This window comes from Salmo trutta, chromosome 9 (assembly GCF_901001165.1).
Source record: "Salmo trutta chromosome 9, fSalTru1.1, whole genome shotgun sequence".
NCBI classification, from domain to species: Eukaryota; Metazoa; Chordata; class Actinopteri; order Salmoniformes; family Salmonidae; genus Salmo; species Salmo trutta.
In genome coordinates, this window is record NC_042965.1 from 40,448,354 (window position 1) to 40,464,780 (window position 16,427).

Consider the following 16,427-nt stretch of genomic DNA (forward strand, 5'->3'; position numbering starts at 1 on the left):
AAATACAGAAATATCTAATTTATATAAGTATTTACACCCCTGAGTCAATACATGTTGGAATCACCTTTGGCAGTGATTACAGCTGTGAGTCTTTTTCTGGGTAAGTCTCTGAGAGCTTTGCACACCTGGATATACAATATTTGCACATTGTGCTTTTAAAAATTCTTCAAGCTCTGTCAAATTGGTTATTGATCATTGCTAGACAACCATTTTCAATTCTTGCCATATATTTTCAAGCAGATTTAAGTCAAAACTGTAACTCGGCCACTCAAGAACATACACTTTTTTTCTTAGTAAGCAACTCCATTGTAGATTTGGCCTTGTGGTTGAGGTTATTGTCCTGCTGAAAGGTGAATTAATCTCCCAGTATCTGGTGGAAAGTAGACTAAACCAGGTTTTCCTCTAGGATTTTGCCTGTGCTTAGCCCCATTCAGTTTTTTTTATCCTGAAAAACTCCCCAGTTCTTAACAATTATAACCATACCCATAACATGATTCAGCCACCACTATGCTTGAAAATATGGAGAGTGGTAGTAATATGTTGTATTTGATTTGCCCCAAACATAACACTTTGTGTTGAGGACAAAAGGTGAATTGCTTTGCCACATTCTTTTAAGTATTACTTTAGTGCCTTGTTGCAAACAGAATATTTTTTATTCCGTACCTGCCTTCTTCTTTTCACTCTGTCAGTATCAGGAATCAAGGTAAGACCCAGATGCAGACCGTGTTGAAGTAACAATGTTTATTACAGCAACAGGGGCAAAGGAACAGGACGGCAGGCAGGCTCAGGGTCAGGTCAGGCAGCGGTCGGTAATCCAGAGGTGGGGCAAAGGTACAGGACCGCAGGCAGGCAGGCAGGCTCAGGGTCAGGGCAGGCAATGGTCAAAAACCAGGAGGACGAGATAAGAGACTGGGGAAAGGCAAGAGCTGACACAAAAACGCTGGTTGGGTTGACAAACAAGACGAACTGGCAACAGACAAACAGAGAACACAGGTATGAATACACATGGGATAATGGGGAAGATGGGCGACACCTGGAGGGAGGTGGAGACAATCACAAAGACAGGTGAAACAGATCAGGGTGTGACAGTCAGTTAGGTTAGTGTTACCAAATTTAAATTGAGTCTAACACATCAAAATGTTGGAAAAGTCAAGGGGTGTGAATACTTTCTGAAGGTACTGTAACTATTGCCTAAACTAAGGTGTTTCACTTTGGCATATCTGTATGGTTTAGGATTGAGGATATTGAAACAGAGGTGGAGACTCCCAAAGAGAAGCCAGTGGCAGAGCATCAACAAGAGAATAAAGAAGTTGTTGCTGTTGCTGAATCTGACAAAAAGGAGTTAGCTGAGGTACAAATATGATTAATACGATTCGTAAACAAGTGTCCAGGAGTAAGGAGTCTTAAGTGACACACTATCTTTTCTTTTTTCAATAACTGACAGGATGTTGTTCACACAGCCACAGAGGACACAGCAGTAGAGCCTGAGCTTAGAGAGGAGATCGGAGAGACTGTTACAACACAGACACTCAAGCTTCAGAAGGCCATTGTGGTACTAGTGGACCTGAAGAAAACCTTGCAACCACAAGTGGAGGTAGAAAATGTGGGATCAGAGGTGGAAGAAGAGGCTCCAAAGGAGGTGTCAGGAACCGATGAAGACGAGAAAGAAAAAGCCAAAGAACCCTCTAAGGAGGAAAAGAAAAGAAGAGGACGACCAAGATCCACCCATCTCAGAACACCTGTTGAGGCTGAGGAGGAGACAGTGAAAGAGGAGCATCCAGCAGTTGAGAAACCTGCTGAGGGAAAGGAGAAGATCTCACCACCTGAAGAGGAAGATGCAGGTCCAGTGGTAGAAACAAGAGTCCTGAGGAGAGGAAGAAAAAGTGTTCCAGCTACACTGACTCCAAAACGCAAGTACACAAGAAGAGGCAAACAGTATGAGGAGGAAGAGCCTGCTGTGGAAGAAGAAGATGCACCGGTAGCGGAAACCATAGTTCTGAAGAGAGATAGAGGCAGATTTTCTGCTCTTGCTCCTGCAAATCCCAGACGGAAATCCACACAAGCCTGCAAAGAACCTGAGGAAGAGGAGGAGAAGGAAGAGGAGTTGGCTAAACCTGTTCAGGAAGCTTTGGAAGAAAAGGTAGAGAATGAGAAAGAAGTAGATGAAGCAGCAGCTGCAACATTGGAGAGTGTGGGGGAAGAAAAGGGGGCAGAGGAAGCAAGAACTGAGGAAGGCGAAAAGGTGGAGGAAGAGAAGGAAGCGGAAACTGAAGCTGCAGCTGAAACTGTACCAGTGGAAGAGGAGAAAAAAACTGTGGCCTCAGATATCGAGGTGGAGGCTCCAAACGAGGTGTCAGGAACCGATGAAGACGAAGAAGAGAACAAAGAAGAAACAGCCAAAGAACCCTCTAAGGAGGAAAAGAAAAGAAGAGGACGACCAAGATCCACTCATCTCAGAACACCTGTTGAGGCTGAGGAGGAGACAGTGAAAGAGGAGCAGCCAGCAGTTGAGAAACCTGCTGAGGGAAAGGAGAAGATCTCACCACCTGAAGAGGAAGATGCAGGTGGGGAAGAAGAAGAACTGGCACCAGTAGTGGAAGCCAAAGTTCTGAGGAGAGAAAGGACATCTGCCTCTCCTCCTGCCCCTGCCACACCTAGACGCAAATCCACACCAACTGTTGTTGAAGCGGAAGAGGCAGACAAACCAGATGAAACAACAGAGGAGGAAGTAGATGACAAAGCCCAGGAAAAAGCTGTTGAGGAAGAGAAAGCCACAACAACAACCCAGGAGGAAGAGGCAGTGGAAGTAGAAAGCTTTGAGGAGGTTGTGAAAGTTCCTCCAGTTGTGGAAACTAGAGCTAAGAGGAGCAGGACAAAAACAGTCGCAGCAGCCACACCCAAACGAAAGTCCTTACGAAGCAAGTCTTCTGTGGATTATAAGGAACAGGATGCAGAGGAGGAGGAAACAGGAAATGAACCCACAGTGGAAGAAGGGGAGGATAATGTAGAGGCAGAAGAGGCGAGTGTAGTAGAGGAGGATGAAAAAGAAAAAGAGGAAGGGTTCCCGGTGGCTGAGGTTGCTTTTGTCGAGGAGTCAGAGAAGCAGCCTGAGGAACACAAATCAGAGAAAGTCATCAGGTAACAGAGAATGGGAATATTGCTTTTTTTGTGGTCATAGGTATTTCAGTGAAATAGCTATTGTCTAATTTAAGGTAATTCACTTTGGCATGTCTGTGTGGTTTAGGATTGAGGATATATTTCTTTGTGGTATAGGATCGAGGTGGAGACTCCCAAAGAGAAGCCAGTGGCAGAGCATCAGCAAGAGAATAAAGAAGGAGATGCTGCTGTTGCTGAATCCGACAAAGAGGAGTTAGCTGAGGTATGTATACTATGGGTGTGAACGTTTAAACGTTCAAACGTTTCAACGAAATTGGTATCCTTAATGTTAAGACAAAATCCCTAACCGATAAACAATATATTTTTCCTCACAATATTCGAATCACAGTGCAGTTATCACAAAACAACTAACTTGTCCCGATCATCATCATCATGAAGTGAAAATGTCAATTCAAACAAATACGTAACGCAACAATGTGGTAACGTTAGTAGGAGGAGAAAAACGGCTGTTATTTTTAGCTACTTTATTAACCAGAGCTGTAATGCACCAGGGAGTGCGAGCAGAGCATCAGCTCAAAATTGAAGAGGGGAGCAGGGAGGTGGAGAGATAGAAACCAAGTCGACTCGTGCTGGTGGACTCACTTATTGTTAGTTATTTATCATATCATTTATTTACATAGTACCTGTCTTGACTGCATCAAACCGAGAGAAGCTAGTTAAGATAGCTATCCAGCTAGCTGGCGTTAAGCAAGCCAGACGGCGCCATTTTCTTGTTATATTAATTTACAGATAGCCATGGGCTATCTCCAACACTCACACATCATTTACAAATTAAGCATTTGTGGTTCGTGAGTCCGCCAGATCAGAGGCAGTAGGGATGACCAGGGATGTTCTGTTGATATGTGTGTGAATTGGACCATTTTCCCGTCCTGCTAAGCATTCAAAGTGTAACAAGTACTTTTGGGTGTCAGGGAAAATGTACAGTGGTTCTTCTTTTAAAAGTTACGAGTTTATGCTGCGACTGTTTGTGGTAGATGGTGGCATTCTGTCATTGCACCACACTATCAGAAGGGGGAGTTAGAACGCTGATCTATCGGTAGTCTAAACTGTGGCAATTAATGGGTGCGTTTTTTTAGTCTGAGAGTCTCTCCTCTGGCACTAGAGTCCTGCATCAGGCAAGAACAACAAAAACTGTCGGTGGTCCTGGAGTTAAGCGAGAACTTGGGTAATACAATGTGGGAATATCACTTGACATGTGGATTGACAATTTTACAAAAAATAGGCACGGTGGGCTTTTGCTTTCTCTCCCTTTTTAAAAACAGAAATAAATAATTCTAAATAACAAACTGGCTTTATTTACAAATGAGTAAGAATGACTCAACACATGTTCAAAAATGGCCTTTTCCCCCTTTATTCAGATTGCAATCGCTCACCTTCGGTTATTTGAAATGGTATCATCTCCAATATCATTATTTTTTAAACAAAGTGATTATTATTATTATTATTATTAACCCTGCATTATAATTATATAAAAGAAAATTAGATATTCTCAGAGATCAGATTTGCCCTAACGAAAGGAAATGCCCCTTAGATATTAATTTAGAATCCTCCAATCCTCTAAATGTAATTATTGGTGGAGAGCCACTTCATTGGAAAGTCAGGCGGCATTGGCGGAGTTGAAGAGGGTGAGGAACGAAATGGAGTCCCAATCCATGCCACGCAAACATGCAGATGATTATTTCAACTACATTTTAGTTGCAACAAGTTCGATCAGGTTTAAATCAGGAGACCTACATGCAGAGATGAGACAAATATTTTTTTTTAGATATACTGTAGGCCAACCGTAGGCGATATGAGTCTCACTAGTGTTGAATAATGTGCTGTTAAAAGTGTTGTAGGTCTTATTTTTTTAATTTTTATTTAACCTTTTTTACTACATAAAGGTCTACTTACTCTGCTGGCATCTTGACCCAGTTTATGCCCTCATTTGCAATGCAAACCATAACAAATTACTATGGGAATGAATGGAAGAGGCAAGTGGAAGGGGGGGAAAGTAAGGAACTTCTCTGTCGGTCCTGGAGGCATTTTGAAAACATGTTTTCACAAGGGCTATTAGCAGGACAATAGACATGATGTGGTTCCAAGAACACCTCTCTGACATAGGGTGCAGCATGTCTCTTGATGATGATTGGGCTCGGGCTGATTCCGCTGTTATCTGGCACAAATGTATCACTTGGGGCTCGGGCCGATTGTGGCTACTCTCTGGCAGATGATTTCACGGGCTGCTTTATATAATTAACATTTCATTATTTATTTCATTATTTTTCCATATTTTCTCATTATTTCTGTGATCAAAAAATCTAATTAACATTTAAATTAAATTCTTTAAGAGTCCTGTTTAAGTAGTATTTCAGCATTTTGATACTTTGTGCAAGGTTTGGTCGGCCAGCTAACGTTTGGTCGGCCAGCTAACGGTAGCTAGCTAGCTAACAGTACATTGTTAACTTGAAATGAAAATACTTTGTCAAAATTAGAGTGGAGTCTTTTGTTAAGACATGTAGCTAGCTAGCTAGTTAAACAATGGACCACAATCACAACTCGTGATGTTACTACCCTGCATGAATCTGCAGATAGCTAACCAAGCAGGTTTTATGGCTATAACTAGTCAAGCAAATGTGTCTGAGATACGAAGAATAAGATCATACACATAACGTTAGCTAGCGACCCAGCCAGCTAACGTTAGCTAGCTAACAGTACACTTGAAATGAAACCACTTTCTGTCAAAATTAGAAACGTGTAATCTTACCAGCATACAACATGTTTGGACGCGTCTCCTGTCTGATACCATGCATGGTTGCCTTAGTTTGACGATGTAATCCAGACTGGTGTTTAATCCATCTCCTTAACTATCATACTCAAATTCCACTGATTTCAAAACTCGGTCCTCCAGAAAGTGGAGAGCATACACATAACCTTAGCTAGCAAGCCATCCAGCTAACGTTAGTTAGTTAGTTAGTACACTTTAACTTGACATTAGGTTTATGCAGTTTTGCTACGAGATACATTTTTAAAAAAAAAGCTGTGTTCGACATGAGTACCTAAACATACTGACCAGCTCCAATAGACAGACACGTGCTATATGGTAGACCATTCCAAACTCATCTCTCGGCATGGCCAGCCCACTCATTATCTCAGCCAATCATGGCTAGCCGGAAGGTTGCTCTCTTTTTCTGTGGCCAACTAGGCTTGTATTTTATCGATTTTATTTGTATTTACAGATGGCATACAAGTTTGATATTAAGGCACATGGAAGTTCACATGTTCGAGAAGGAATTTCTGCCAAAAAACACATTTTGATATGAATAAAATAAAAATCACTTTCAAATAGCTCTCCTGTGAAGTCGTGACTTGCGATATACTGAATCGGGTCACAAATGTAAACCCTCCACGGAAAGCACGATATAGACCATCTGTTTTGTGAATATGCATGGATTTTTCAGGAAAACAATCAAATAAAAGTTATCTTAAATGTAAAAAAACCCTCATTTGTCACATCCCTAATGTATGTGATTCATACTATTGGTAAACTATTCATCTTTGTTTTTCAAGTGTCCAGGAGTAAAGAGTCTTAAGTAACACATAATTTTCTTTTTTCAATAATTGACAGGATGTTTTTCACACAGCCACGGCGGACACAGCAGTAGAGGCTGAGCTTGGAGTGGAGATTGGAGAGACTATTGCAACACAGACACTCAAGCTTCAGGAAGCCACTGTGTTGCTGGTGGACTTGAAGAAAACCTTGCAACCACAAGTGGAGGTAGAAAATGTGGCCTCAGAGATAGAGGAGGTGGAGGAGGAGGCTCCAAAGGAGGTGGCAGAAACCAATGAAGACAAAGGAGAGAACAACGAAGAAACAGGCAGACCAAGATCCACTCGTATCACAAAACCTGTTGAGGCTGAGGAGAAGCAGCCAACAGTTGAGGAACCTGCTGTGGAAGTGGAGATCTCGCCACCTGAGGATGAAGAGGAGGCTCCGGTTGTAGAACCTAGAGTCCCGAGTAGAGGAAGAAAAAGTGTTCCATTTACCCCGACTCCAAAACGCAAGTCCAAAAGAAGAGGCAAACCGCATGAGGAAGCCAGAGTTCTGAGGAGAGGAAGGAAATATGCTTCTGCTCCTGCCACACCTAGACGCAAATCCACACATGCCACTAAAGAACCTGAAGAGGAGGAGGTGGCTGAATCTGTTCGGGAATCTGTGGATGAAAAAGAGGAAGTAAAACCAGTGCAGGAGGAAAAGGCAGAGGAGAAAGCCACACTGATGGATAAAGAGGACATGGAGGAGGAAGCTGCAACAGTGGAGAGTGCGGAGGAAGAAAGGGTGGCAGCGGAAGCCATAACTGAGGAAGACGGAAAGGTAGAGGAAGAGAAGGAAGAGGAAGCTGAAGCTGCACCTGAAGCTGCAACATTGGAGGAGGAGAGTGTCAAGGAAGAAAATGTGGATGAAGAAGCAACAACTGAGGAAGAGGAAAGGGTGGAGGAAGAGAAGGAAGCGGAGAGAGTGGAAGAAGAAAATATTGAGGAAGCTGCAGCGGAAACTATTAGTGTGGAAGAAAATATGGAGGAGGAAGCAACAACCACAGTGGAAGAAAAGGAAGAGGGAAAAGGGGAAGAAGAGAAGAAAGAGAAAACAGTTATTGATCTAGCTGTAGAAAAACTAGCTGGGGTAGAAGAGGCAGATAAAGTGGAGGAGAAAGAGGGAGCAAAGCCAGTTGAGGAAGAGAAGAAGACTTCACTCGAGGAGGAAGAGCAAGCTCCAGTAGAGGAGGAAGAGGATGCTCCAGTTGTAGAAACAAGAGTTTTGAGGGGAGGAAGAAAAAGTATTCCAGCTACTCCGACTGCAAAGCACAAGTCCATTAGAAGAGAGGAGGAAAAAGTGAAAGTGGAAGCCAGAGTTCTGAGGAGAGGAGGCAGAGGCAGATTTTCTGCTCCTGCCCCTGCCACACACGGACGCAAATCCACTAGAGCCCGCAAACAACCTGAGGAGGAGAAGGAAGAAGAGGTGGAGGCAGAATTTGTAAATGAGCAAAAGGTGGAGGAGGTGGTTGCACCTGTTCAGCAAGCTGTGGAGGAAAAATTGGAGGAAGAAAAAGCAGTGGACGAAGCAGAAGCTGAAACTGCACCAGTGGAAGAGGAGAGTGTTGCTGAACAAAAGGTGGTGGAGGGACAAACGACTCAGGAAGAGAAAACGGTGGAAGCTGAAACTGCTACTGTGGATGAAAAGCTGGAAGCAAAAATACCTGAAAAAGAGGAAAAGGTTGAAGAAGAGAAGGAAGCTGAAGCTAAAACTGCACCAGTAGAAGAGGAGAGTGTTGCAGAAGAAAAAGTGGAGGAAGAAGCAAAACCCACAGAGGAAGAAAAGGTGGAAAAAGCAACAACTGAGGAAGAGGAAAGAGTTGAGGAAGATAAGAAAGAGGTGGAAGCAGAAGAGGAAGAAATTGGCGAAATGAATGTAGAAAAACTGGCAGAGGTAGTTGATGAGGCAGTAAAAGCAGAGGCGGTAACAGCAGTTGAAATTGTTGCAGATGAAGTGGTATTAAAGCCAGTTGAGGAACCTGCTAAGGAAGAAGAGAAGACCTCACCACCTGAGGATGAAGAAGATACTCCAGTTGTAGAAACAAGAGTCCTGAGGGGAGGAAGAAAAAGTGTTTCAGTTACTACTCCAAAACGCAAGTACACACGAAGAGGCAAACAACCTGAAGAAGAGAAAGATGCGGAGGAAGAGCCAGCTGAGGAAGAAGATGCACCAGTAGCGGAAACCATAGTTCTGAAGAGAGATAACGGAGGCAGATTTTCTGCTCTTGCCCCTGCTCCTGCCACACCCAGATGCAAATCCACACACGCCTGCAAAAAACCTGAGGAAGAGAAGGAAGAAAGGTTGAAGGTAGAGGAGGAAAAGATGGAGGCGGTGGCTGAACCTATTCAGGAAGCTTTGGAAGTAGTGGCTGAAGCAGCAGCTGCAACAGTGGAGAGTGTGGGGGAAGAAAGGGTGGCAGAGGAACCAAGAACTGAGGAGGAGGGAAAGGTGGAGGAAGATAAGGAAGTGGAAACTGAAGCTGCAGCTGAAACTGTACCAGTGGAAGAGGAGAGTGTTGCAGAAGAAAAGGTGGTGGAGGGAGAAACAATTCAGGAAGAGGAAAAGGTAGAGGAAGAAAAGGAGATTGCAGAAACTATTACAACACAGACAATCAAGCTTCAGAAAGCCACTGTGGTGCTGGTGGACTTGAAGAAAATCTTGCAACCACCCGTGGGGGTTGAAAATTTGGCCTCAGAGATAGAGGAGGTGGAGGGGGAGGCTCTGAAGGATGTGGCAGGAACTGATGATGACGAAGTTGAGGAACCTGCTGTGGAAGTGGAGATCTCGCCACCTGAGGATGAAGAGGAGGCTCCAGGTGTAGAAACAAGAGTCTTGAGTAGAGGAAGAAAAAGTGTTCCATTTACCCTGACTCCAAAACGCAAGTCCAAAAGAAGAGGCAAACAGCATGAGGAAGAGGAGAATGTGGAGGAGCCAGAGGAAAAAGAGGCAGCTGAGGAAGACGAAGAAGAGGCTCCAGTAGTGGAAGCCAGAGTTCTGAGGAGAGGAAGGAAATCTGCTTCTGCTCCTGCCACACCTAGATGCAAATCCAAACATGCCACGAAAGAACCTGAAGAGGAGGAGGTGGCTGAATCTGTTCGGGAATCTGTGGATAAAAAAGAGGAAGTAAAACCAGTGGAGGAGGAAAGGGCAGAGGAGAAAGCCACACTGATGGATGAAGAGGACATGGTGGAGGAAGCTGCAACAGTGGAGAGTGTGGAGGAAGAAAGGGTGGCAGCGGAAGCCATAACTGAGGAAGAAGGAAAGGTAGAGGAAGAGAAGGAAGAGGAAGCTGAAGCTGCAACAGTGGAGGAGGAGAGTGTTGCAGAAGAAAATGTGGATGAAGAAGCAACAATTGAGGAAGAGGAAAAAGTGGAGGAAGAGAAGGAAGCGGAGAGAGTGGAACAGGGATATATTGAGGAAGCTGCAGCTGAAACTATTGGTGTGGAAGAAAAGATGGAGGAAGAAGTAGCAACCACAGAGGAAAAAAAGGAAGAGGAAAAAGTTGAAGAGAAGAAAGTGGAAACAGTTATTGAACTAGCTGTAGAAAAACAAGCAGAGGAAGTTTTTTTGGTAGAAGAGGAAGAAAAAGTGGAAGAGAAAGAGGAAGCAAAGCCAGTTGAGGAAGAGGAGAAGACTTCACCACCCGAGGAGGAAGAGCAAGCTTCAGTAGAGGAGGAAGAGGATGCTCCAGTTGTAGAAACAAGAGTTTTGACGAGAGGAAGAAAAAGTATTCCAGCTACTCCAACTCCAAAACGCAAGTACACAAGAAGAGACAAACAAGTGGAGAAAGACCCAACTGTGGAAGAAAAGGAACCAGTAGTGGAAACCAGAGCTCTGAGGAGAGGAGGAAGATTTTCTGCTCTTGTCCCTGCCACACATGGACGCAAATCCACACGAGCACGCAAACAACCTGAGGAGGAGAAGGATGAGGAGATGGATGCAGAATTGGTAAATGAGCAAAAGATGGAGGAGGTGGTTGCACCTGTTCAGCAAGCTGTGGAGGAAAAATTGGAGGAAGAAAAAGCAGTGGACGAAGCAGAAGCTGAAACTGCACCAGTGGAAGAGGAGAGTGTTGCTGAACAAAAGGTGGTGGAGGGACAAACGACTCAGGAAGAGAAAACGGTGGAAGCTGAAACTGCTACTGTGGATGAAAAGCTGGAAGAAAAAATACCTGAAAAAGAGGAAAAGGTTGAAGAAGAGAAGGAAGCTGAAGCTGCACCAGTAGAAGAGGAGAGTGTTGCAGAAGAAAAAGTGGAGGAAGAAGCAAAACCCACAGAGGAAGAAAAGGTGGAAAAAGCAACAACTGAGGAAGAGGAAAGAGTTGAGGAAGATAAGAAAGAGGTGGAAGCAGAAGATGAAGAAATTGTTGAAATGGATGTGGAAAAACTAGCAGATGTAGGTGAAGAGGCAGAACAAGTGGAGGAGGCAACAGCAGTTGAAAGTGTTGCAGATGAAGTTGTATTAAAGCCAGTTGAGGAACGTGCTGAGGAAGAAGAGAAGACCTCACTACCTGAGGAAGAAGAGAAGACCTCACCACCCGAGGAGGAAGAGGTGGCTCCAGTTGTAGAAACAAGAGTCCTGAGGAGAGGAATAAAAAGTGTTCCAGTTATTCCTCCAAAACGCAAGTCCACACGAAAAGGCAAACAAGCTGAGGAAGAAGAGGAGGAAGTAAAGCCAGTTGTGGAAAGTTCTGCAGATGAAGAAGTAGAAAAACCAGTTGAGGAAGAGGAGAAGACCTCACCACCTGAGGAGGAAGAGGTAGATGAGGAAGAACAAGCTCCAGTTGTAGAAGCAAGAGTTCTGAGGAGAGGAAGAAAAAGTGTTTCAGTTTCTCCCCCAAAACGCAAGTTGAGAAGAAAAGGTAAACAGCCTGAGGAAGACGAGAAGGTGGAGGAGCCAAAGGAGGAAGATGCAGCTGAGGACGAAGAAGAGGCACCCGTAGTTGAAGCCAGAGTTCTCAGGAAAGGAAGGAGATCTGCCCCTACAACTGCCCCTGCTACATCTAGACGCAAATCCACACGAGTCAGCAAGCATCCTGAGGAAGAGGAGGTTGTGGAGGCAGATGCTGAACCTGCACCAGAAGCAACGGAGAAAAAGGTGGAGGAAGAAAAAGCTGTGGAGGAGGAAAAGGGGGAGGAGGAAGGAGAAATTGTGGAAGATGAAAATGTGGAGGATGAGAAGGAACCACAGATTGTGGTAAAAGAGAAGGTTGAAGAAGCTAAAGCTGAAACTGAACCAGTTGAACAGGATAATGTTGCAGAAGAAAAGGTGGAGGAGGAATTAAAAAGCATAGAGGAAGAAAAGGTGGAAGAAGAAACAACTGAGGAAGAGGAAAAAGTTGAGGAAGAGAAGAAAGAGATGAATGCAGAAAAGGAAACAATTGTTGAAATGGCTGTAGAAAAACTAGCAGAGTTGGTTGATGAAGAGGCAGAAAAAGTGGAGGCGGTAACAGCAGTGGAAAGTGTTGCAGATGAAGTGGTAGAAAAGCCAGTTGAGGAACCTGCTGAGGAAGAAGAGAAGACCTCACTACCTGAGGAGGAAGAGGAGGGTCCAGTTGTAGAAACAAGAGTCCTGAGGAGAGGAAGAAAAAGCATTCCAGTTTCTCCTCCAAAACTTAAGCTCACAAAAAGAGGTAAACAAGTCCAGGAAGAGGAAAACATGGAGCAGCCAGAGGATGAAGAAGCACCAGTAGTGGAAACCAGAGTTATGAGGAAAGGAAGGAAATCTGTCCCTGCCCCTGCCACACCTAGACGCAAATCCAAACGAGCCCGCAAAGAACCTGAAGAAGAGAAAGAGGAGAATGAGGAAGAAAAGTTAGACAATGCGGCTGCAACAGTGGAGAGTGTGGATGAAGAAAAGGTGGAGGAAGCTGCGGCTGCAACAGTGGAGAGTGTGGAGGAAGAAAAGGTGGAGGAAGTGAATGAAGTGGAGGCAGAAGAAAAGGTTGAAGAGGAAACAAAAGCTGTGGAAGAAGCAAGAACTGAGGAAGAAGAAAACGTGGAAGAAGCAACAACTGAGGGAGAAGAAAAGGTGGAAGAAGCAACAACTGCAGGGGCTGTGGTAGAGGAGGCTGAAAAAGTGGAGGAGGTGGCAACAGTGATTGAAAGTGTTGCAGTAGAAGAGCCAGTTGAGGAAGAGAAGACCTCACAACCTGAGGAAGAAGCAGAGACTCCTGTTGTAGAAATAAGGGTCCTGAGGCAAGGGAAAAAAAGCACTGTTAATCCTCCAAAACGTAGCTTCACACCAAGAGGCAAGCAAGCCAAGGAAAAGGAGAAGAAGGAGGAAGAAAAAGTAGAGGAGGTGGCTGAACATGTGCCGGAAGCTGTGGAGGAAAAGGAGCAGGATGAGGAGGTGGCTGAACATGTGGTGGAAGATGTGGAGGAGAAGGAGAAGGAGGTGGCTGAACATGTGCCGGAAGCTGTGGAGGAAAAGGAGGCGGCAGCTGAGGAAGATGAGGCACCATTAGTGGAAGCCAAAGTTCTGAGGAGAGGAAGGAGATCTGCCCCTGCCACACCAAGACGCAAATCCAAACGAGCCCGCAAAGAACCTGAAGAAGAGGAAGAGGAAAACGAGGAGGAAAATGTAGAGGAAGAAAACGCATTGGAGGAGAAAATGGTGGTTGTGGAGAATAAGATGGAGGAGGAAGAAGAAAAGGTTGAAGAGCCAGCAGAGAGTGCTACTTCAGAGACGAAAGAGGAAGAAGACATCGCACAGCAGCCAGAGGAGGTGGCAGAGCAAACAGAGTGGAAGGGAGTAGTAAAGAACACTGCTGAAACAGAAGAAGAAAAGGTAGCTGATGAAGAAACAGCTAAAGCGGTAGAGAAGAAGGAAGACGGAGACACCACTAATGTGGAAAAAAATACTGACAAGGCAGCAGTAACTTCTGCTTCTCAAGATGAAGTAGCTGGTAAAGCTTCAGAAGAAGAGGAGGGAGAAACTCCAGGGGAAGGGGAAGAGGCAGAGAAAACAGAAGAAACGACAGAGGAAGTAGAAGACAAAGTCCAGGACAAAGCTGTTGAGGAAGAGGGTGAGAAGGCCACAACAACAACAAGCCAAGAGGAAGAGGAAGTGGTAGCAGAGAGCCTTGAGGAGGTTGTGGAAGTTCCTCCAGTTGTGGAAACTAGAGCTAAGAGGAGCAGGACAAAAACAGTCGCACCAGCCACACCCATACGGAAGTCCTTACGAAGCAAGTCTTCTGTGGATTATAAGGAACAGGATGCAGAGGAGGAGGAAACAGGAAATGAACCCACAGTGGAAGAAGGGGAGGATAATGTAGTGGCAGAAGAGGCGAGTGTAGTAGAGGAGGAGGAAAAAGAAAAAGAGGAGGAAGGGGCCCCGGTGGCTGAGGTTGCTGTTGTCGAGGAGACGGAGAAGCAGCGTGTGGTAACAAGAGTTCTGAGAGTGAGGTTAACTGCCACGCCCATGGCCACACCCACACCCCAGCGTACATCCACAAAATGCAGCAAAATAGTTACACCTGAGAAGGTCGAGCCTGAGGTGGGCATGCTTTCATCAGATGAAGAGCAGGAAGAGAGCCCTGTGGAAAAGAGAAACCTCCGGAAGAGAAAAAGCATGGAACCAACACCTGTTCGCAGATCCAAGCGCCGCAGCAGAACTTAGACTGTTGAGAAAGTTTTTTTTTGTTGTTCAGTTTTAAAAAATGCATCTATTTAGTGAAGATTTCATATTAGACCAGATTGTTTTCTTCTATCTATTTGTAAGTTTCTAAAAAGAAAAATTGAAAAAAAACATACATGACTTAACATTTTTATGTAATTTTTCTGAAAGTCGATATGTAGTATATTTGATATCTTTTCATATTGTATATATAGTCCGTTTTTTGACCGAACAGTTTTTTGACCTTAGTGGCTGGTAACACGATGTGTTTCAGTCTGATAGGCTTTGGTTTGGACATGATCGGCTAAAACAACATTTATTCCCTCAAAATACTGCATCCATGATCTGCTATAACAACATTTATTCGCTCAAAATAATCCTAACTTCAGAATGCCAAATGGTGTCTCCTCGAATAAGAATCAAGAAGCCTGTAAATAAATATATATATATATATATTTTTTTTAAATACAAATGTAGTTACATTGGGACACACTAGCACTAATCGTCAATAAGAAAATATTTTGGGCAACCAGGCTCCATGCTCAATCTGGAATATTTTAGAAAATATTAAATATTGATATCTACAATAGTGCAGATACATATGAAACATTTTAAAACATGTCAATCGAAAGAACATTGCTCAGAGATGCACAAAAACAATATAACATCTTCCCTTTGTTATAAGATTATTCATCTTTTTTTAAGCAAGCTATGTTTATTTACATTTTTTTCTACAAATTTCAGTGACATTTCTTGTGGAAATTTGGAATGCTTACATTTTTACCCATTATACAAATGTTTTCAATCACATTTTATTCAACATAATTCTTCATTTGAAATGTCTAATGTCAACACGTGTCATTGTGTTACATGTTGTGTGTATTGAAATATTTGGTACACTTTGAACATATTTAGTGTAAAAAAAAACAACTAAATACCCACTAAAATATTAACTCACTGAGCCGACAAGGTATACAATTTCAGTTTGTAATTTCAAAATGATGTCGTTCCTGTATTAACGCAATATAATTTTATATACCAATACATGCATGTATATCCTCACATCTTCTATGTTAACATTTATCATTAAGGTTTTGATATACAGTAAGTAAAACTTTAATAACAGTAAAAAATATGGTCATACAGAAGAGTTTGTAAAATAAAGTTTAGAAGTTTAAAATAAAGTTTATAATAAAATCTATAAACTGAGCTATGATGTTAAACTGTGAGGGTTTCTTTCTCGTGAGAGATGTGAAAATAGATAGAAACTATGAGCTTTCGTTTGTGTGTTATTATAATAATATGATATATCTTGTTTCAGACTTTCAATGCTTTTGTTATGTGTCTCTGTGCCCCACAAAGGCACAAGCCAGCTCACAAACATTTTCATTTAGCAATGTTGTATTTTATGACAAACCTCTCCTTGCATTATGTGAAATGAACTTATGTAACTTTTCTCCTCTGACAATGTGATTTGTTAGGATCTGGTAGAAAATAAAGATTTTCACTGTTTTACATATTTTTATGTTTTCTTTGGTTTCCTTTCTGGCTGTGTTACAGGGCCATGTACAGACCTTTCAGGAAGCGGGTGCTCCAACAACAAAAAACGACTTTCATAATTAATGGGGCTTGCAAAGCAAACTTTTTAAATATTCAACATACTTCTTATTGTTATTATTTGGAATGCTACTCCTCTTACACCGTTTAATATAGAAATGCTGTTCAAACTTAAAAACGTGTAGACTGGTGTGGATTGAGTTGCTTACATATAACCTTTTTGAAATATCTTTTATACGTTTTAAACTATTAAGCTTTTTGGCCTTTTTTTTGTTAATCTTCATTCACTTTCATGTGATTATTTTCAGCATTCTAAAGGCCCCATTATGACATCACTTCCAATAAGTAATCAATGGGAAAGCTGTTTTAGCAATCCGTCAACTGCTTTCTTTATAGATGCAGTAAGTCATGTCAGAAGCTAGCAGATACAATACTTACCAACAAATTCCAATAAAACTACATCACGTTTTGAAGTTCACTTTCCTTGCTTTGTCTAACACAC

At 43.0% G+C, this 16,427-nt stretch overlaps 1 protein-coding gene across 5 annotated transcripts in view; it reads left to right on the plus strand.

Annotated features, from left to right (window-relative positions):
• LOC115200552 (titin) overlaps nt 1-15,887 on the plus strand; it is a 56,053-nt gene extending 40,166 nt beyond the window's left edge. The window contains exons 13-17 of one of the 5 annotated variants that reach the window (XM_029763708.1): nt 1,234-1,351; nt 1,445-3,138; nt 3,274-3,379; nt 6,785-12,748; nt 12,782-15,887. In XM_029763708.1, the coding sequence (XP_029619568.1) occupies nt 1,234-1,351; nt 1,445-3,138; nt 3,274-3,379; nt 6,785-12,748; nt 12,782-14,371 (9,472 nt within the window). In that variant the 3' untranslated portion in view covers nt 14,372-15,887. Of the gene's footprint in view, nt 1-1,233; nt 1,352-1,444; nt 3,139-3,273; nt 3,380-6,784 lie in introns of all 5 variants that reach the window. The other 4 variants (XM_029763709.1, XM_029763710.1, XM_029763706.1 and 1 more) reach the window with 4 other exon arrangements.
• The last annotated feature ends 540 nt before the right edge of the window (nt 15,888-16,427 follow it).